The 22226-nt window shown below is 38.4% G+C and overlaps 1 protein-coding gene and 1 non-coding gene across 12 annotated transcripts in view; one reads left to right on the top strand and one right to left on the bottom strand.

Annotated features, from left to right (window-relative positions):
* The window catches only part of RFX7 (regulatory factor X7), a 147240-nt gene that overhangs the window by 72683 nt on the left and 52331 nt on the right, over positions 1-22226 (bottom strand). For all 11 annotated transcript variants that reach the window (XM_055537866.1, XM_055537862.1, XM_055537861.1 and 8 more), the window contains exon 3: positions 1046-1079. In XM_055537866.1, the coding sequence (XP_055393841.1) occupies positions 1046-1079 (34 nt within the window). The remainder of the gene's footprint in view (positions 1-1045; positions 1080-22226) is intronic.
* Positions 14654-14780, top strand: LOC129622182 (small nucleolar RNA SNORA40). The gene has a single exon (XR_008699859.1). It is a non-coding gene; the product is annotated as a small nucleolar RNA SNORA40 (small nucleolar RNA).

Below are 22226 nucleotides of genomic sequence, written 5' to 3'. Positions count from 1 at the left end.
GACTCTAACAGTGCAGTCACTGAATATTCTAGAGCTCAGGGAACATTCCATTAATAAACTTTCCATGAAAGAAGTCAGTACTATTCCAGTAGTCTCAGTAGATGCATACTTCTTCTCTTATATGTTTAAGAGAAAATCAATGGAACTGAAAATACAATCTAAATTTAAACCATTTGTGGCTTTAACTCCCAAAGGCCAGCAGTCCAAACACAGAAAGTACATTATAGCAACAAAAACTAATACAGTAAGCATTTTAAAAAGCTTTTATTTAAACAAATTCTTATAGTCTATAAGTCCAATCTAAATGTAAACTATTAGTGTGGCTTTAATTCCTGAAGTCTAGCAACCCAAATATAAAAAACACACTACCACAAGAAAAGGGCTTCCCTGGTAGCTCAGATGGTAAAGAATCCACCTGCAATGCAGGAGACCCCAGTTCGATGCCTAGGTCAGGAAATTCCCCTGAAGAAGGGATAGGCTACCCACTCCAGTATTCTTGGGCTTCCCTGGTGACTGAGCTGGTAAAGAATCCGCCTGCAATGTGGGAACCTGGGTTTGATCCCTGGGTTGGGAAGATCCCCTGGAGAAGGGAAAGTCTACTCACTCCAGTATTCTGGCCTGGAGAATTTCATGGACTGTATAGTCCATGGGGTCGCAAAGAGACACAACTGAGCGACTTTCACTTCACTCACCACAAGAAAACTAACCTATCAAACATCTTAAATTTTTTCTTTAACAAATCCTTTAAGTATTACTATAATAGAAAGCTAAACATTCACTTCATTAGATGCTGAAGCGATCTTTAGTAAAAGCCAGTAAGTTTCAAAAACATGCAATTACCTCAGATTATGATTTCATTATTGATGACATATAGGAAAATAGACAGCATATAGCCAGTTCACCCCTATGGTTGTAATTAAACGCCAAATTTTACTCACTAAAACTCAGTTATATTTAAAATAAGTATTTACTCAAAAATAATATATTTTATGTAGTGGGAAAAGCCTTATCACAAAAAAACTTTTAGATTAGTTATTTTACTTACCAAAATGCAGTCCACCTTAGATTGTATAGTTTTGCTAAAAGAAAAAGAAAGTTAAATTAGTAAGACTAATAAATTTAAATTTATTAAATATTCAAAGTATTTTCAAACAGACATGGTAATTCACTATTCATATCCATGAAAAAAATAAGTTAAATTTTTTATTAAGATTAGGCATTGGAGCCTAAAACTGCATTTTTCACAAAACAAAACAAAAACCTATTTCCTACTCATCGTACTAAATTCAATCCTAAAACATGATCAGAATATTTTCTAAGTTCATTGCTATAGTAATCTTATTGTTGTTATGCTCTATCATTATAACAGATATTTTAAACAAACAATTAAATTTCTAGTCATACATAAAAGTGCAGATGTATTAGTACATATAGAAATAGAACACAGAGTTTACAATGAATTGTGATTTTTACTGTATGGCTGCTACTTTGGACGATGATTTGTTTAGGATTTAAAAGCCATAATGGTGTAATATTATCTGTATATCTAAAGACTTGTTACAAAGTAGATTCTCTTGGGGACTTTCCTGGCAGTACAGTGATTAAGACTTCTTGCTTCCACTGTAGGGGAGTGTGGGTTCGATTCCTGGTTGGGGAACTAAAATCCCACATACAGCTTGTTGGGCTGTAAAAAAAATTTTTTTTTTAATTAAAAAAAAAAAAAAAAAGTAGATTCTCTTCCCCTCCCCTCTCATACACACACAGACACACACAAACATGGACTCCCTAGACATAAAAATAAAAAAGATTAGCGAATACAACAATAAGTTGGAGAAAAAGACTATACTTAGAAATAACACAAAAGCCACTATATATAAATTTAACTGAATTACTGAAAAAAGTGAACAATATATAAAACAAATGAAGCCAGTATAAAATAATTTAATAATTGAATCTTAACACATCAAAGTGCAAATACAATGAAATCACACAAAAGTTCAAAGATAGTTTATATACAATCATAAAAGATGTTACAAACCATATTATCTTCAATAAAAGGTTCTAGAGCCATATAAATGCAAAAAATGGTTATTTGCCTTTATATATAGCTATACATTTAATCTGTGGAGTAAGCAAAATTAAGTATTTAAATCACAATTCAGTTAATGCAATCAGTAACCTCAAAACTTTACCCCTGTACTTCAATTTCAAATGTCATTATTTAAAGACCAAAGTATGACTGTATTAAACTCAACTGCAAAACTCAGAATCATTAACAGAAGAAGAAAAGTAAATGATACCTTTTGGTAAGAGGAATTGAAATCCCCTCCTCACAGTTCCATAGAAAATCTTTAGAAGCTTAAAATTTTGGGGGATCTTGGGATTGTGTGTATAGCTTCTCACTCATTAGCAGCTAAAGCATGCTATCTTTCTCACTTCTTAACTCCCACAGTTTCTCTGAGATAAGAGGGTTTTCTATAGTTTAAGAATTGCTGCGAAAAAATAATATATCAAAAATACAACTGTTTCTCACCACCAGTTTTCATTCCAATCCCAAAAAAAGGCAATGCCAAAGAATGTTCAAACTACCACACAACTGCACTCATCTCACACACTAGCAAAGTAATGCTCAAAATTCTCCAAGCCAGGCTTCAATAGTATGTGACCCATAAACTTCCAGATGTTCAAGCTGGATTCAGAAAAGGCAGAGGAACCAGAGACCAAATTGCCAACATCCGTTGGATCATCGAAAAAGCAAGAGAGTTTCAGAAAAACATCTACTTCTGCTTTATATATTATGCCAAAGTCTTTGACTGTGGATCATACCAAACTGTGGGAAATTCTTAGAGACAGGAATACCAGACTACCTTACCTGCCTCCTGAGAAATCTGTATGCAGCTCAGGAAGCAACAGTTAAAACCAGACATGGAACAGACTGGTTCCAAACTGGGAAAGGAGTACGTCAAGGCTGTATATTGTCACCCTGCTTATTTAACTTATATGCAGAGTACATCATGTGAAATGCCAGGATGGATGAAGCACAAGCTGGAATCAAGGTTACCAGGAGAAATATCAATAACCTCAGATACACAGATGACACCACCTTTATGGCAGAAAGTGAAGAAGAAGTAAAGAGCCTCTTGATGAAAGTGAAAGAGGAGAGTTAAAAAGCTGAGTTAAAATGCAACATTCAAAAAATGAAGACCATGGCATCCAGTCCCATCACTTCATGGAAGCAATGGAAAAAATGACAGACTTTATTTTCTTGGGCTCCAAAATCACTGCAGATGGTGACTGCAGCCATGAAATTAAAAGACGCTTGCTCCTTGGAAGAAAAGTTATGATCAACCTAGACAGCATATTAAAAAGCAGAGACATTACTTTGCCAACAGAGGTATGTCTAGTCAAAGCTATGGTTTTTCCAGTAGTCGTGTATCAGTGTAAGAGTTGGACCATAAAGAAAGCTGAGTGCTGAAGAATTGATGGTTTTGAACTGTGGTGTTGGATAAAACTCTTGAGAGTCCCTTGGACTGCAAGGAGATCCAACCTGTCCATCTAAAGGAAATCAGTCCTGAATATTCATTGGCAGGAGTGATGCTGAAGCTGAAGCTCCAATACTTTGCCACCTGATGCGAAGAACTGACTCATTAGAAAAGACCCTGATGCTGGGAAAGACTGAGGGCAGGAGGAGAAAAGGATGACAGAGGATTAGATTGCTGGATGGCATCACCGACTAGATGGACATGAGTTTGAGCAAGCTCCAGGAGTTGTTGATGGACAGGGAGGCTTGGCGTGCTGTGGTCCATGGGGTCGCAAAGAGTCGAACACGACTGAGTGACTAAACTGAAGAGGGTTTTCTATAGCTAAGAATTGCTGCTAAAAAATAAGATATAAAAAATACAACCATTTCTCACCACCTTGGTCTAAACCATCGTCATTTCTTTTCAAAAGTGTTATAATAACCTTGTAATTGGTTTCCTCGCGTCTATCCTTACACCCTCCAGCATCAGTCCTGTGAGCTATTCTCAACCAAGTGTTCAAAGCGACACCATCCACCATATTAGTCCTATGTTCCTGAAGGATCCAGTCCTCTGCTATCTTTCTAATCTCATATCATACTAGTCTATTCCTCATTCATTCAGCTCCTGCCATGCTGGCCTCCCTGCTGCTTCTCAAGGCAGGAGTAGGGCCTTGCACTGGCTTTTTCAGTCAGCCTCTAAGACCCTTCTTCCATGTAACTTATCTGTTCACTTTCTTCATGACTTTGCTAGATATTATCTTTCACAGACACTTCTTCCCTGACTACTTCTTCATGCAAAATACTTTCCATCACTCTCTATTCCTTTTGTCCTGCTTTACTTTTCATTATTGCACTAACCATTCTGTATTTTTATTAATTTATTTGTTTACTGGATATCTTCCTTGGCTAGAATTTAAACTCCATGAAAATGGGCTCAATCTGTTCTGCTCACTGCTGTATTATCATTTGGCACATGTTAGATGTTCAATAAAACCCACTGAACAAATGAGTGATGAAACATACACTTAGTCCCCCATATAAAGAAAATTCTTTGGGACCACTTAGGAAAGCATCAGATCAGATCAGATCAGTCGCTCAGTCATGTCTGACTCTTTGCGACCCCATGAATCACAGCACGCCAGGCCTCCCTGTCTATCACCAACTCCCAGAGTTCACTGAGACTCACGTCCATCAAGTCAGTGATCCCATCCAGCCATCTCATCCTCTGTCGTCCCCTTCTCCTCTTGCCCCCAATCCCTCCCAGCATCAGAGTCTTTTCCAATGAGTCAACTCTTTGCATGAGGTGGCCAAAGTACTGGAGTTTCAGCTTTAGCATCATTCCTTCCAAAGAAATCCCAGGGCTGATCTCCTTCAGAATGGACTGGTTGGATCTCCTTGCAGTCCAAGGGACTCTCAAGAGTCTTCTCCAACACCACACTTCAAAAGCATCAATTCTTCGGCACTCAGCCTTTTTCATAGTCCAACTCTCACATCCATACATGACCACAGGAAAAACCATAGCCTTGAACAGACGAACCTTTGTTGGCAAAGTAATGTCTCTGCTTTTGAATATGCTATCTAGGTTGGTCATAACTTTCCTTCCAAGGAGTAAGCGTCTTTTAATTTCATGGCTGCATCAAAGTGAAAATGTGATTTTTTTTTTTAAACCGTAGATCTAAATATATTCCCCTTCTACCAGAAGCTTTTAAATGTTTATATAAATGCCATTACACTGTATATATTCTGCAAATGTCTTTTTCACCCAACCCTGTCTTTGAGATCTCTCCATGTTGATACACTTTAGACAAAGTCCATTTATTTTAACTGCTGAAAGTATTTCACTGAATGACTATATCACATGTCTTCATCCATTCCTCTACTGAAAGCCAATTAGGTACTTTTCAGATTTTCTTCAAGCAATGCTACAATGTCTTTGTACATGTCTTCTGGTATACACAATCAAAAACTTCCCAGTTATAAGTCTGGAAGTCAATTTTCTAGGATTCATGAATATATATTTTCAGTTTTATTATGTATTACAGAATTCCTCTTCCAAAAGCTCCTGTATACATTCATACTTCCATAAGTAGAATATATAGTCTCTATTTTCATATTCAGTTCAGTTCAGTCGCTCAGTCCTGTCCGACTTTTTGCAATTCCATGGACTGCAGAATACCAGGCCACCCTGTCCATCACCAACTCCTGGAGCTTACTCAAACTCATGTCATTGAGTCGGTGATGCCATCCAGCCATCTCATCCTCTGTCGATCCCTTCTCCTCCCACCTTCAATCTTTCCCAGCATCAGGGTCTTTTCAAATCAGTCAGCTCTTCGCATCAGGTGGCCAAAGTATTGGAGCTTCAGCTTCAGCATCACTCCTGCCAATGAATATTCAGGACTGATTTCCTTTAGGATGGACAGGTTGGATCTCATTGCAGTCCAAGAGACTCTCAAGAGTCTTGTCTAACACCACAGTTCAAAAGATTCAATTCTTCGGCGCTCAGCTTTCTTCACAGTCTAACTCTAACATCCATACATGACTATGGGAAAAACCATAACTTTGACTAGATGGAACTTTGTTGGCAAAGTAATGTCTCTGCTTTTTAATATGCTCTCTAGGTTGGTCATAACTTTCCTTCCAAGGAGTAAGCATCTTGTAATTTCATAGCTGCAGTCACCATCTGCAGTGATCTTGGAGACAAAAAAATAAAGTCTGACACTGTTTCCCCATCTATCTGGCATGAAGTGATGGGACCGAATACCATGATCTTAGTTTTCTGAATGCTGAGCTTTAAACCAATTTTTCCCACTCTCCTCTCTCCTCTTTCATTTTCATCAAGAGGCTCTTTAGTTCTTCACTTTCTCCCATAAGGGTGGTGTCATCTGTATATCTGAGGTCATTGATATTTTTCCCCACAATCGTGATGCCAGCTTGTGCTTCCTCCAGCCCAGGGTTTCTCATGATGTACTCTGCATAGAAGTGAAATAAGCATGGTGATGATAAACAAACTTGATGTACTCCTCTTCCTATTTGGAACCAGTCTGTTGTTCCATTTCTAGTTCTAACTGTTGCTTCTTGACCTGCATACAGATTTCTCAGGAGGCGGGTCAGGTGGTCTGGTATTTCCATCTCTTTCAGAATTTTCCACAGTTTATTGTGATCCATACAGTCAAAGGCTTTGGCATAGTCAATAAAGCAGAAATAGATGTTTTTCTGGAACTCTCTTGCTTTTTCCATGATCCAGCGGATGTTGGCAATTTGATCTCTGGTTTCTCTGCCTTTTCTAAAACCAGCCTGAACATCTGGAAGTTCATAGTTCACATATCGCTGAAGCCTGGCTTGGAGAATTTTGAGCATTACTTTCCTAGCATGTGAGATGAGTGCAATTGTGTGGTAGTTTGAGTTAATTTGCCTATTGTGCAAAAAACGTACATGCATATGCCATTTATACATGATACATATAATATATACATTAAAAACTTGCCATTCTAATGGGTATGAAAAAACTTTTAAATTGTCATCATCCCAATTACTAGCAATGTTTTGTACTTTTTACCTGCTTCTTGACTGTATGGGTTCTCCTCCATAAACTGCTGGTTCTTGTTTTTGCCCATTTTTAAGTGGAGTTGATGATTTCTTATTAGATTGGAGTAGTTCTTTATATATTCTGGATACTAGTCTTCTCATCTTAAGTTTGCTAGGGATACATTTTAGTAACTTACTAAAGTTTAAACTCTTGATTTAGTAAAATTTATTAATTTTTTTCTTTATGACCTGTGTTTTTTGTTGTAAGAAATCCTATCTAGCCAAAGTTTTAAAGACATTCCATATTTTGCTCTAAAATTTTTGAAGTTAGTTTTTTTGATTTTGATTTTAATCATAGTTTATTCTGTACGGTCAATTGTTTCATATTTTACTATGGGCTTCCCTTGCAGCTCAGCTGGTAAAGAATCCGCCTGCAATGTGGGAGGCCTCGGTTCAATCCCTGGCTTGGGAAGATCCCTGGAAGAAGGGAACGGTACCCACTCCAGTCTTTTGGCCTGGAGAATTCCATGGATTGTATAGTCCATGGGATCACAAAGAGTCAGACACAACTGAGCGACTTTCACTTGGGCTTCCCTGAGAGATCAGTTGATAAAGAATCTGCCTGCATTGCAGGAGACCCTGGTTCGATTCCTGGGTTGGGAAGATCTGCTGGAGAAGGGATAGGCCACCCACTCCAGTATTCTTGGCCTTCCCTTGTGGCTCAGCTGGTAAAGAATTCACTCGCAATACAAGAGACCTGGGTTCAATCCCTGGTTTGGGAAGATCCCATGGAGACGGGAAAGGCTACCCGCTCCAGTATTCTGGCCTGGAGAATTCCATGGACTGAATAGTCCATGGGGTGGCAAAGAGTTGACATGACTGAGTGACTTTCACTTTACTATGTGTACATGCTTTACATACATGTTTACATACATGCTTGAATCTGTTTCAAGCTTTTTTCATTTTTATTCTAATCTACTTGTCTATACCTGAGTCAATACCACACTTTGAATGTGCATGACACCTGTTGACCATTTTTGGAATGGTCCTGATAATTTTTGGATGTCTAACTCCAGGTGAGCTTTTAGTTTTTCCATATTCAACAACTGTACTGATACTATAGGTATCACAGAAATGGGGGAGTTGACTGATAATTTGAATTTATTCTTGCCTGTCCTTAAAGATGTCATGTAATTTTCTCTATTAGCTTTTGTTAATGAGTACTAGGTAGCTTATAGATGGTATTATAAACTGTATCTCTTTTTTCTTAATATCTTTTCCAACTGGTTTCTGCTAATGTACATTCTGATGTGGTGAATGTTGGTACTGGTATTCTATGCTATTGGTATGCTATGCTGACTTTATATCCAGCAGCCTTCTTGAACTCTTATTGGTTCTAAATGTATATAGATTCTCTTGTAGAATATAATTTCACTTATGATAGTGAAAATATTTTTTTCCTTTCCAATCTCTATTTCCTCCCACCTCTGCTTCTTATCTAATTACTTTGACTAAAATCTCTAATTTAACGGTAAAAAGTAGCAGTGACAGCAGACATCCTTGTTCCGTTTCCAAATTTTGCTTCAAAAATTTAATATACTGCAATATTCCATTTAGTGGATGTTTTACAATTTCCTAAAACATTCTCTGAATAATGGATGGTTTGACTGACTCAGTTAAAATAAAATAAAGCTTCAACATTTTAATGTTCTGTTTTGAATAATGACAAGCTAACTTAGAGTAGCTTTTCCATCTTTAACAACCATATACTATGGATAAAATATAAAAACAGATATGATCAAAAGCAGGTAGTAACTGGAGGGACATCAACCTTAAAAGAAGGAACTGCACCAGATAGGATCTGTATTTACAGGGCTGTTGCCTGAGGTCACTTATTACAGACACAGTGACAATTAGTAGGGACTGAAACAAAAATGTACCTTCCTGCTAGCTGAGGAGCCACAGGACGAAGTCTAGGGCTAGAAAGCGCCACAAGATTTCTGTGTAAACTATGTCCAAATATTTAGATGGCCTTCATTTGGGGAAGGCTCCAAGGAGTCCAGCAAAAAGCAATAGCTGAAACGTGTCAAGATCTGAGTTGAGAGGAGACTTCTGTTGCTACTTAACACAGGAATGATAATGTTGGGGCATTTGAATTCAGCCCTGTTAACTGTCTATCAGGACAAAAAAAAAAAAAAACCTCGTCAGAGAAAAATAACAGAATTCAAAGTCTACAACATATCACTCACAATACCCATCATACAAGCAAAATTTGCCAGAACAAAGAAAAAGGAAAGAGAGACCCAGAGTCAACAAAAAGAAGCAGCTCAAAGAAACCAAACCCTGAATGATCTAGACTTCAGAATTAACAAAGACTTCAAAGCAAGTATTATATATACATTCAAGTATTTCAGGAAAATGTGGTCATAATAAATGTACACATGGGAGGAATCTCAGCTGAGAGTAGAACTGAAAGAACCAAATGGGAATTCTAGAAGTAAAACGGACAGTATTTGAAATGCAAAATTCATTGGATTTCTTTAAAGGAGATCAGATACAGCAGGAAAAAGGTCACTAAACCAGTAAATAAATCAGTACATTTTACTGATTCTAAAGGAGAAAGAAAAAGATCTTCAAAATAATAAATAGAGCTTCAGAGATTCATAGTACAATAACAAGCGGTCTAGTTATATACAACTGAAGATAATGAGACAGAAAAATATCTGATAATGGCCAAAATTTCTCCAAATTTTGTGAGAAACACAAACTTACATATTCAAAGAAGCTCAGCAAATTCCAAGCAGAATAATTAGAAAGAAAATCACACACGAACACATCACAATCAAAGGGATGAAAACACAAAGATGAAAACAAATCTTGAAGGCAGCCAGAGTAAAGTAACATTACTGCAGTTAAAAAAAAAAAGTGGTATGAATGATAGCTGATTTCTACACAGTCAACCAATTTGCAACAGGGATACCAAAGCAATTCAAAAGATAGAAGGAAAAACCTTTCCAACAAAGGCTGATGGAATAACTGGATATATCTATAAACAAGTGAACACATCTCATTCTGTAGAAAAATTTGAGTTGGCTCATAAAATTAACCATAAAAATTTAAATTATAGAATGCCTAGAAGAAGATCATGACCTGAAAATATATAAAGATGTCAGAAAATACACAAGTCACCAATCAGAAGAAAATATTTGCAAAATATATCTGATGAAACTTATGCCCAGAATATATACTGAGTTCCTATAACTCAAAAATCAAGACATGTAATCCAATTAATAAATGAGCAAACAACTGAAATAGTTCACAAAGAAAAGATAGACAAATCATCTAATAAAAGCACATGAAAAGATGTTCACCGTTAGTCATCAGGATATACTATATGCACACTGGGATGGTTAAAATTAGAAACACTTGGAAACACCAAAAGTTGGCAAGGATTGAGCAATCACATCTGTTATATCTGATGGAAATAAAAAGGTAAAATCACTTTGAAAAACTTTAGTAAATATAAACCTATTATATAACACAACAATTCTGTCCCTAGGTATTTATCCAAGAGAAACAAAACTGTGTCCACAAAACAGACTCTTAGAAACATGTTCACAGAATCTTTAGTAAAAACGCCCCCAAACTCAAAACAATCCAAGTGGCAGTTAACATAAGAATGGATAAAAATGCTGTATATTCATAGATTGGAATACTACTCAGTAACAAGAAACAACAGTAGTGACAACTTCTGACACATAAAAGAACATGGATGAATCCACAGGACATTATATTGAGCCAAGACAACACCCAGAAGTTTGCTCTGTACAGTTCGTTCCATTTATATGATGTTCTGGAATAGGCAAAATTAATCAATGGAGTAAGAAAAATTAGAAAAAGTGGCTGTCTTGGGACAGGGGTGGGAGGCTGACTGGAAAAAGAATATGTATGGACTCTGTAATGCTGCTGCTAAGTCACTTCGGTCGTGTCCGACTCTGTGCAACCCCAGAGACGGCAGCCCACCAGGCTCCCCTGTCCCTGGGATTCTCCAGGCAAGACCACTGGAGTGGGTTGCCATTTCCTTCTCCAGTACATGAAAGTGAAAAGTGAAAGTGAAGTCGCTCAGTCGTGTCCGACTCCTAGCGACCCCATGGACTGCAGCCTATCAGGCTCCTCCGTCCATAGGATTTTCCAGGCAAGAGTACTGGAGTGGGTGCCATTGCCTTCTCCAGGACTCTGTAATAGACGGCCCCATTTTCCCTTTTCAGGAAAAAAGGACACTGTCCCCCACCTGCTAGGAGTGCTTCCAGAAGAAAAAGTGAGTGTTAGTCACTCAGCCGCATCCAACTCTTTAGGACCCCATGGACTGCAGCCTGCCAGGCTTCTCTGTTCATGGGATTCTCCAGGCAAGAATACTGGAATGGTTTGCCATTCCCTTCTCCAGGGATCTTCCTGACCCAGAGATTGAACCAGAGTCTCCAGCACTGCAGGCAGATTTTTTACATCTGAGCCACCAGGAAATCCCGAAATAGCAGAGCCAGGACTTTCTAACAGAAAGGCCCTCAGTTATCAGCCCCCTTTGGGGACAGCTGGCATACTGAATGCAGCATTTTAACAGCTTCATCCTTTAGAATGTGAAATAGCTTGACTGGAATTCCATCACTTCCACTAGCTTTGTTCTGCACTCAATATGCCAGCTTATTTGGAAAACTCAGCAGTGGCCACAGGACTGGAAAAAGTCAGTTTTCATTCCAATCCCAAAGAACAGCAATGTCAAAGAATGTTCAAGGTGGTTTAGTTGCTAAGTCGTGTACAACTCTTGCAACCCCATGGACTGTAGCCTGCCAGACTCCTCTGCCCATGGGATTCTCCAGGCAAGAATACTGAGTGGGTTGCCATTTTCTCCTCCAAGGGATCTTTCCAACCCAGGGATCCAACCGGGGTCTCCTGCATTACAGGCAGATCCTTCACTGACTGAGCTACAAGGCAAGCCCCAAGAATGTTCAAACTACTGCACAATTGCACTCATTTCACACGCTAGTAAAGTAATGCTCAAAATTCTCCAAGCCAGGCTTCAATAATACGTGAGCCGAGAACTTGCAGATGTTGAAGCTGGATTCAGAAAAGGCAGAGGAACCAGAGATCAAATTGCCAACATCTGTTGGATCTTAGAAAAAGCAACAGAGTTCCAGAAAAACATCTACTTCTACTTCACTGACTACATCAAAGTCTTTGTGTGGATCACAACAAACTGCGGAAAATTCTTAGAGAGACTGGAATACCAGACCACTTGACCTGCCTCCTGAGAAATCTGTGTGCAGGTCAAGAAGCAACAGTTATAACTGGACATGGAAACAGACTGGTTCCAAATTGGGAAAGGAGTACATTAAGGCTATATATTATCACCTTGCTTATTTAACTTATATGCACAGTACATCATGCGAAATGCCAGGCTGGATGAAGCACAACCTGGAATCAAGACTGCTGGGAGGAATATCAATAACCTCAGCTAGGGAGATGACACCATCCTAATGGCAGAAAGTGAAGAGGAAGTAAAAAGCCTTTTGATGAAAGTGAAAGAGGAGAATGAAAAAGTTGACTTAAAAATCAACATTCAAAAAACTAAGACCATGGCATCCGGTCCCATCACTTCATGGCAAATAGATGGGGAAACAATGGAAACAGTGAGAGACTATTTTTTTGGCTTCCAAAATCACTGCAGATCATGACTGCAGCCATAAAATTAAAAGACATTTGCTCCTTGGAAGAAAATCTATGACCAACCTAGACAGCATATTAAAATGCAGAGACATTAGTCAAAGCTATGTTTTTCCAGTAGTCATGTATGGATGTGAGAGTTGGACTATATAGAAGGCTGAGTGCCAAAGAATCAATGCTTTTGAACTGTGATGTTGGAGAAGACTCTTGAGAGTCCCTTGGACTGCAAGGAGATCAAACCAGTCAATCCTAAAGGAAATCAACCCTGAATATTCATTGGGTAGGTGGCTCAGATGGTAAAGAATCTGCCTGCAATGTGGGAGACCTGGGTTTGATTCCTGTGTTGGAAAGATCCCCTAGAAGAGGGCATGGCAGCCCACTCCAGTATTCTTGTCTGGAGAACCCATGGACAGAGGAGCCTGACAGGCTATATATAGTGCATGAGGTCACAAAGAGTCAGACACGACCGAGCAACTAAGGACACATATATTCATTGGAAGGACTGATGCTGAAGCTCCAAGACTTTGGCCACCTGATGTGAGGAGTCAACTCATTAGAAAAGACTGATGCTGGGAAAGATTGAAGGCAGGAGGAGAAGGGGATGACAGAGGAGGAGACGGTTGGTGGCATCACTGACTAATGGACATGAATTTGAGCAAGCTCCAGGAGATGGTAAAGAACAGGGAAGCCTGGTGTACTGCAGTCCATGGGGTGGCAAAGTGTTAGACAGGACTGAGCTACTGAACAACAACAACAACAAATGGGGATAGCTATGCTGAAGAAAACTTCACTCCCTAAGGTCATATCTCCTTCTAGGGACAGCTCACATTCAGAGGCTGCACAGCATGCGGGAAATAAAGACCCAGCTCTTTGTCTTTGGGACATCTCTGATGGGCCATTTCTGCTTCAAAACTCTTCACACTGCAGCTTAACTTTCTCTCTGTTTCCTTCCTATCCATTCCTTTCACAGATGTGATTCTCAAGAGCATTCCTTAATAAAATGGTTCTTAAAATATGACTTTTGGACAAGCATCACCTGGGACTAGTTAGAAATGTAAATTTGTAGGGCCCACTTCGGACCTACAGAATCAGAAAGCAAAAGCCCCTCCTAATAGCTTTTTGTACCTCACTCTTACATTGACTCAGATGGGTATACAATTGAGGAAAACCTCTAATATGAAAAACAGGACATTCACCTTAAAAAGGGGGCATGAAATCCTCACTGGGAAGAAAGAAGATCATGCAAGAAGGAAAAAAAATTTAATCCCCACAAAGGGCAAAACCAAAAACTGGATGCTATATCACACACAGAAAGATACCATATCACTAAAAAGTGGTGTCTTAGAAATTAAAACTATTGGGCTACATTTTTCCTGTTTGCCCTTCCAGATCCAATTCCTACCCTCTGCAAAAGGAGGCTGGCCTGCATGCACTGTATCTGTATGGTTTCCTTCCCCTGCGGTTTCCAGTGGGCTGATATTAGTCACCAGGAGGAGGTAAGACAGCAAAAGACAGAGGAGGTATTTACTTCACTTGGCTTTCCTCTCTGATGAGGCCATGAGTTAGGGTTAGGGGCTGCGGTTCTTCTTAGCAAGTCTTGTAAGACCTATTCTGACTCATTAAACTACGATCATTTAAAACAATGAGCATTTCAAAAATGAAAAATTTAATATATAAAATTTAAAGTAAAACATCTCAAAGCTATCAAATAAGGAATGAGATTATCTATGGATATATTTGGAGATATAATTATTTTTTCACCATTACTTCAACTTAAGTTTAAGAACACTTTTTCAGCAGCAGAAAAAATATGCACTACTACAAAAATATGGTCACTACTCAATAATGAACCACTGATGCATACATGAACCTGAAGTTTAAAAAAGGTATAGCACTTGTGTTTGTTTTTGTTTAATTTGTGGACAAAGACTTACAGACAAGTGCGAAAGTAAATCCTCTTTTGCAACCCACAACTCATTGTTCAGTATGAGTTTTGATACAGATAAGAAGGAACATGATCCATAAAATGGATGTGTATTGATGAGCATCAAGATTGCTTCCAGGGCTGTAAAGCTAAATAAGCTTCTAAATTACCAGCTATATTGATCCTAGTACTCAGTTTTAATGTTGACATAAAACAAACAAAGATGGCCTTCTTTTTTTAGGCTTTTATCTTCGGAATACAGTGTCTGGATTTTGCAAAGATATGTCTAATGCTTTAGGTATTGGCATATCCCAATGATCTGTGTCAAGTTTTAGGGTGTGATAACTTAGGAATTAATATGATTTGAACTTGGATCCTATAGTAAACTTCTTGAGGATATTGGATCTTGAAGATTACAGGTGGCAAACTTTGAAGTGAACTCCACCAAAGATCTAAGAGGCCCAACTAAAACTGTGGCATCACAGCTGTGGATTGAGCAGAACTTTTTGAAAGGGCTACCTTGAAGATGACAACCTTGGAGGAGCTATGGTGATTGGCAGTGGAAAGAATCAGGACGTGTGAAAAATCCTTAAAAATTTATTGACTTAAATAACTTTGTCTATGTTATGAATAAAAAGAAACCTTTGTGCAGAAAAAATAAATAAATAAATAAAAATAAAAAAGGTAGATAATATTTGACTGTTAAATATTTCATTGTTTAAGTGGTCTTCATTTTTATTTTTGAATAAAACTATTTTGTTAATTTTATCTACAAATAACTTACATTCAAATGATAATGTAAGTTTAACATAAATATTTTTCTAAGGTTTTTGATATTTTCTAAATTGTTGATAATTGATTATTTTTAATGACACTGGTTTCATTAAACTTAATGTGTCATTGATTTTTTAAAAATCATTGCTTTTGTAAACATTTTAATTAAACAGTATCAACTTGGTATTTTGGTATTAGATAAAAACAAAATATCAGGCTCACAATTTTGTCCTGTTATTGTAATTACTGAAACATTATTGTAATTATGAAACATGCCAGTCATTCATCTTCTAAATCTTTAGTTCGATCTTTGCATATCAAGTCAGATCACCACTATGTTATAGAGCTCAATCCTAGAACAATGGAGTAGGAAAAAGGGGAAAACCCACCAGCAAGAAGGGCATATAACAACTTCAGGAAGACAGGTACAGTTTGAGAAAGCATGTTTTGTTTCCCTTAAATCAAATTATGTGGGCTTCCCTGATGGCTCAGTGGTAAAGAATCCGCCTGCTGGTGTAGGAACATGGGTTTGGTTCTGGGTTGGGAAGATGCCCTGGAGAAGGAAATGGCAACCCACTCCAGTATGCCTGCCTGAGAAATCCTATGGACAGAGGAGCCTGGCAAGCTACAGTCCATGGAGTCAAAGCAGAGTTGGACACAACTTGACTTAGTGACTAAACAACAGCAACAACAAAATCAAATTACAGAGTGAAGCTGTGGAAAACTTTCTTTCCCAGTGGGACTAAACAAAAGAGACAATAAACATAAGCATGTTTTTAAAAAACAGAAACAAAAACAAATCAACTTAATCTAAGCCTATTTCAAAACACTTTACAAAGATACAGTATAGCATTTCCCTTTCTTCAGAAAAATATGATACAATAAATAAACAGTCACCGGCCAAAAATACTAGTATATAATACATTGTAAGTAACAAGATGCCTGATAGAACACTGCTCTAGCTAAAAACATTTCAGAGCCTCTGTTTCCCCCACTTTCAACAAATTGTTTATAATCTGTTTAATGCTGATATCATTCTAAGAGACTCCCACTCATCTCTTCCAACACCAATTTGGCCTCCATCCAAATTGTAGTTCACTACAAGTAGTAGTTCACTACTACTTCTAAATTTATTTAGCGTCCCCAAATCTGAATTCAGAGTGACTCACAATTTCAGTATACTTGATTCAAAACTCCTGTGTTGCAGAAATAGAGATCTGTGAATACTAGATACTAGACTTCACCCACAGAAAATGTGAGGTAGCGGAGGTACTGTGTAATCCATGAACCATAAGAAGCTTTTGCATTCTAGTCTTGCCAGAACAAATCAAACTCTTACATTGTTCTCTTGTAAAATAATTCTGTTAAAATATTTTAAGACTTCAGATCTTTTTTGTAGATTACAACTCAGCTCACAGTTCATCATTGAAAACAAATTTTTACCCTATATTTGTCAATAATGAATGTGAAACATTTACTTTTAATTTGTTCAAATGAAAACAAGTAAAATTTTAAACACACAAAAAATAACCATAGTAAAAGCTAATTTTATAAAGATTAAAAAGTGTAGCCAGAAAATATAAAAAAGAAAACAGAAACTACCCTGATCCCAGTATCTAGACATTTTGATTCATTCACTCAGTATGTCATCTTAAATATAACTGGGATCTGCTGGTGAAGATATGGAAAAACTGCTGGCGGGAATACAAGATGGTGGAGGTGCTGTGGAAAACAGTCTGGGATTTCCTCAAAAAGTTAAAAACCAAATTACCATATAATTCAGCAATTCTACTTCTTGGTATATAACCAAAGAAATGAAAACAACTATGCCAACAAAAACCCATATATAAATATTCAGATGCACTATTCATAGGAGCCAAAAGGTAAAGCAACCCAAAAGTCCGTCAATGGATGAATGGATAGACAAAATGAGTCACAGTTACCCAATGGGATTCTTTAGCCACAAAAAGAACTGAAGTTCTGACGTGCTAAAACATGGATGAATCTTAAAAACTTTATGCTAAAAGAAGGCAGGCACAAAAGGCCACATATTATATGATTCCATAGGTATGAAATACCCATAATCAATAAAAGTTTTGTGAGTTCTGACTGCTCCACTGACCCGCCAATCCCTCTCTCTCCCTCTCTGCAAGCCTCCCTATTCTCTGTTGTTGTTCAGTCACTCAGTCATGTCTGACTCTTTGCGACCCTGTGGATTGCAGTATGCCAGGCTTCCCTGTCCTTCATTATTTCCTGGAGTTTGCTCAAACTCCTGTCCATTGAGTCAATGGTACCAATTCCCTAAGACACACCAATATTGAAATTAGGCCAATAAATAATCCAACAATGGCCTGTAAGTGTTCAAGGGAAAGGAAGAATCCTATGCCCCTCAGTTCAGTTCAGTTCAGTCGCTCAGTTATGTCTGACTCTTTGTGACCCCATGAATCGCAGCACGACAGGCCTCCCTGTCCATCACCAACTCCCGGAGTTCACTCAGACTCACGTCCATCGAGTCAGTGATGTCATCCAGCCATCTCATCCTCTGTCGTCCCCTTCTCCTCCTGCCCCCAATCCCTCCCAGCATCACAGTCTTTTCCAATGAGTCAACTCTTCGCATGAAGTGGCCAAAGTACTGGAGTTTCAGCTTTAGCATCATTCCTTCCAAAGAAATCCCAGGGCTGATCTCCTTCAGAATGGACTGGTTGGATCTCCTTGCAGTCCAAGGGACTCTCAAGAGTTTTCTCCAACACCACAGTTCAAAAGCATCAATTCTTCAACGCTCAGCCTTCTTCACAGTCCAACTCTCACATCCATACATGACCACTGGAAAAACCATAGCCTTGACTAGACAGACCTTTGTTGGCAAAGTAATGTCTCTGCTTTTCAATATGCTATTTAGGTTGGTCATAACTTTCCTTCCAAGGAGTAAGCGTCTTTTAATTTCATGGCTGCAGTCACCATCTGCAGTGATTTTGGAGCCCAAAAAAATATAGTCTGACACTGTTTCCGCTGTTTCCCCATCTATTTCCCATGAAGTGATTGGACCGGATACCATGATCTTCACTTAATATCAAAAGACAGAAATGATTAAGCTAAGTGAGGAAGGCATGTAGAGAGCTGAGGGCCCAAAGCTTGGCCTCTTACACCAGTTAGCCAAGTTACAAATGCAAAGGAAAGTTCTGGGAGGAAATTAAAAGTGCTACTTTGGTGAATGCATGAATGATAAGAAAACAAAACAGCCTTAACGCTGATATGGAAAAAGCTGGAGTGGTCTGGACAGAAGATCAAACCAGTCACAACAGTCCCTTTGGCCAAAGCCTAATCCAGAGAAAGGTTCCAACGCTCTACAATTATATGAAGGCTGGAAGAGGTGAGGAAGCCACAGAAAGAAAAGTCTGAAGCTAGCAGAGGTTGGTTCATGAAGTTTCAGGAAAGAAGCTACTTTCATAACATGTAAGTGCAAAGTGAAGCAGTAAGTGCTGATGTAGAACCTGCAGCAAGTTATCCAGATCTACCTAAAATCAATAATGAAGATTTTCAATGCAGACAAAACAGCCTTTTACTGGAAGAAGATGCCATTTAGGACTTTCATAGCTAGAGAGGAGAAGTCAATGCCTGGCTTAAAAGGACAGGCTGACTCTCTTGTTAGGAGCTAATGCAGTGGGTGACTTTAAGCGGAAGTCAATGCTCATTTACCACTATGAAAATCCTAAGGCCTTAAATCTACTCTGCCTGTGCTCTATAAATGGAATAACAACGCCTGGATGGAAGCACATCTATTATACATGGTTTATTGAACATCCTGTGCCCACTATTGAGAGCTACTGCTCAAAAAAAAAAAAGTAAATTTCAAAATATTACTGCTTATTGACAATGTTCTGGTCATCATCTGCTCTGGTCACCCAACAGCTCTGATGGAAATGTGATACAATTCATGTTGCTTTCATGCCTGCTACCACAACAACCATTTTGCAGCCCATGAATCAGGAGTCATTTTTACTTTCATATCTTATTCTTTAAGAGATACATTTTGTAAGGCTATAGCTACCACAGTCAGTGATTCCTCTTACAGATCTGGGCAAACTAAATTGAAAACCTTCTGGAAAAGATTCACCATTCATGGTTCAAGCTGGAAGAAGCGATTCCAACCTTCACGGATGACTCTGAGGGGTTCAAAACTTCAGTGGAGGATGCAACTGCAGATGTGGTAGAAAGAGCAAGAGAACCAGCATTAGAAGTGGTGCCTGAAGATGTGACTGAATTGCTGAAATCTCACAAGAAAACTTGAATGGATGAGTAGTAGCTTCTTACAGATGAGAAAGAAAGTTGCTTCTTGAGACAGAATCTATTTCTGATAAAGAAGTTGTGAAGATTTGTTGAAATAACAAAGGATTCAGAATATTACATAAACAGTTGATAAAGCAGTGGCAGGGTTTGGGAAAATTTACTTCAATTTTTAAAGTTCTACTATAGGCAATATGCTATCAGACAGCATTGCACACTACAGAGAATTTGGCCTTGAAAAAAAGATTCAATCAATGTGGCTAACTTCACTATAATTTTAAGAAACTGCCACAGCCACCTCAACCTTCAGCAACCACTCCCTTACCAGTTGGCAGCCATCAATATCAAGGCAAGATCCTCCACCAGCAAGATGATTAAGACTCGCTGAAGGCTTAGGTGATGGTTAGCATTTTTTAGCAATATAGTATTTTTAAGTTAAGGTATATACATTTTTAGACATAATGCTATTGAACACAATGAACTACAGTATATTTTAAATGTAACTTTTATATGCACTAGCAAAGCAAAAACTTCGTGCAACTCACTTTATTCTGATATTTGCTTTATTGCAGTGGTCTGGAATCAAATCTCCAGGTATGCCCATTATTTGAACATATTAGATTTATTTACACCTTTTTTCACTGAAAGACTTCTATGATATTTCCAGCTCTATTTTTGTTACACATAATATTGCAACAAACACTTGGCACATAGATCTTACTATACACACTGCCAAGACTCTTCCTCAGATAGAAACATCCACAAACAAACAGAGACAAACCTTGCAGGGGAATTCTGGAATGGTTGATCTTCAACTTTCCAATTATTGCTAAATTGCCCTTCAAAGTACACTCTATCAGCTGTGTATGAAAATGATTTCTATCCTCTCCAAAGTGTGGTAATGATAGACTTTGGCCAATCTCATGCGTGTGAAATATTTTGTTGTTTAATACACATTCCCCTATTAGTAAGGCTGAACATATTTATGTTTATTGATCATTAATCTTTCTACTGTCAACTGCCTCTCATACCCTTTACACAGTTTTATATTTGGTTGTTTGCCAATATAAATATTATTACTATTAATATTAACATATATTTTTATTTACTTAGAAGTGTCCTCTTATCCTTTGGATACTAATCCTTTGCCAGTTATTTGAATTACATGTATCTTCTCCCCATTTGCTGCTCGTTTATCTTTTTATGGCATTTATGGTTTTGCAGAAAGCTTTTACTTTAATACAGTCAAATTTATTACTATTTTTCTTCATGAGAAGTGCTTTTGGTGTCTTAAGTCTTCTTTATCATGAGGCCACAGAGATTTTTTTTTTAAGTGTTTGCTTTTTACATTTAGGGGGTTAAATTTCCCTGGATTCTGCATGTGATACACATTGTGTTTTGTTTTTTTCTCATACAGAGAACTAGAGGTCAGCAGTACACCTTTCACTTGAAGACAAGGCCTATGTCTTATTAATCTGCTTCTTAAAAGCACTTTTCCTGGTGCCTATTATAGGTGGTTATAAATATGTGATCAATACAAGGAGGAAAAGATGGAAGAGAAAGGACAGAAAAGAAGGCAACATGGGGATGGGAGTGTGGGGTAAGTATTCAGATCATGGTCATTGGTGAAAACTAAATACCAGAATCATACAAGTCAAAGGGTATTAAAACAGATTCGGGGGATTTTCCTGGTGGTCCAGCGGTTAAGAAAACGCCTTGCAATGCAGCAGACACAGGTTTGATCCCTAGTCCGGGAAGACCCCACATGCCACAGGGCAACTAAGCTGAAGTGCCATAACTACAGAAACCTACCCGATGAGAGGCCCCCGCACCACAGCAAGGTGCAGCACCTCCACCCCCTCCACCAGCTCTCAGCAACTAGAGAAAATCTGTGCAGCAGCAAAGACTCAGCATAGCCAAAAACAAACAAAAAAAACAAACCCACCAGAAAAACAGATTCAGGAGTGGTCTGCAGGAAGATGAACTTTCCAGAACTCTGGAAAGTTAGAGGCAAAGATATTGCTCATGTGTAACTGATACTGACTCTGCTCTCTCTTTCCCAGGATGAGAATATGGCCTTGCTAGTGCTAAAATCGGAGAAGGCAATGGCACCCCACTCCAGTACCCTTGCCTGGAAAATCCATGGACAGAGGAGCCTGGTAGGCTGCAGTCCATGGGGTCACTAAGAGTCGGGAACGACTGAGCGACTTCACTTTCACTTTTCACTTTCATGCATTGGAGAAGGAAATGGCAACCCACTCCAGTGTTCTTGCCTGGAGAATCCCAGGGACGGGGAAGCCTGGTGGGCTGCTGTCTTTGGGTCAGAGTCGGACACGACTGAAGCGACTTAGCAGCAGCAGCAGTGCTAAATTGGTTCAAAAATCCAGAAAACCATGATGTTTTGTAAATATCACTTGCTTATGTTAAGTCTTTGCAAAATGTTCATCAAAGCCTAAGTATAAAGGGCAAAGATATACCAAG

This window comes from Bubalus kerabau, chromosome 10 (genome assembly GCF_029407905.1).
Source record: "Bubalus kerabau isolate K-KA32 ecotype Philippines breed swamp buffalo chromosome 10, PCC_UOA_SB_1v2, whole genome shotgun sequence".
NCBI lineage: Eukaryota > Metazoa > Chordata > Mammalia > Artiodactyla > Bovidae > Bubalus > Bubalus kerabau.
This window is presented reverse-complemented; position numbering and strand designations above follow the sequence as displayed.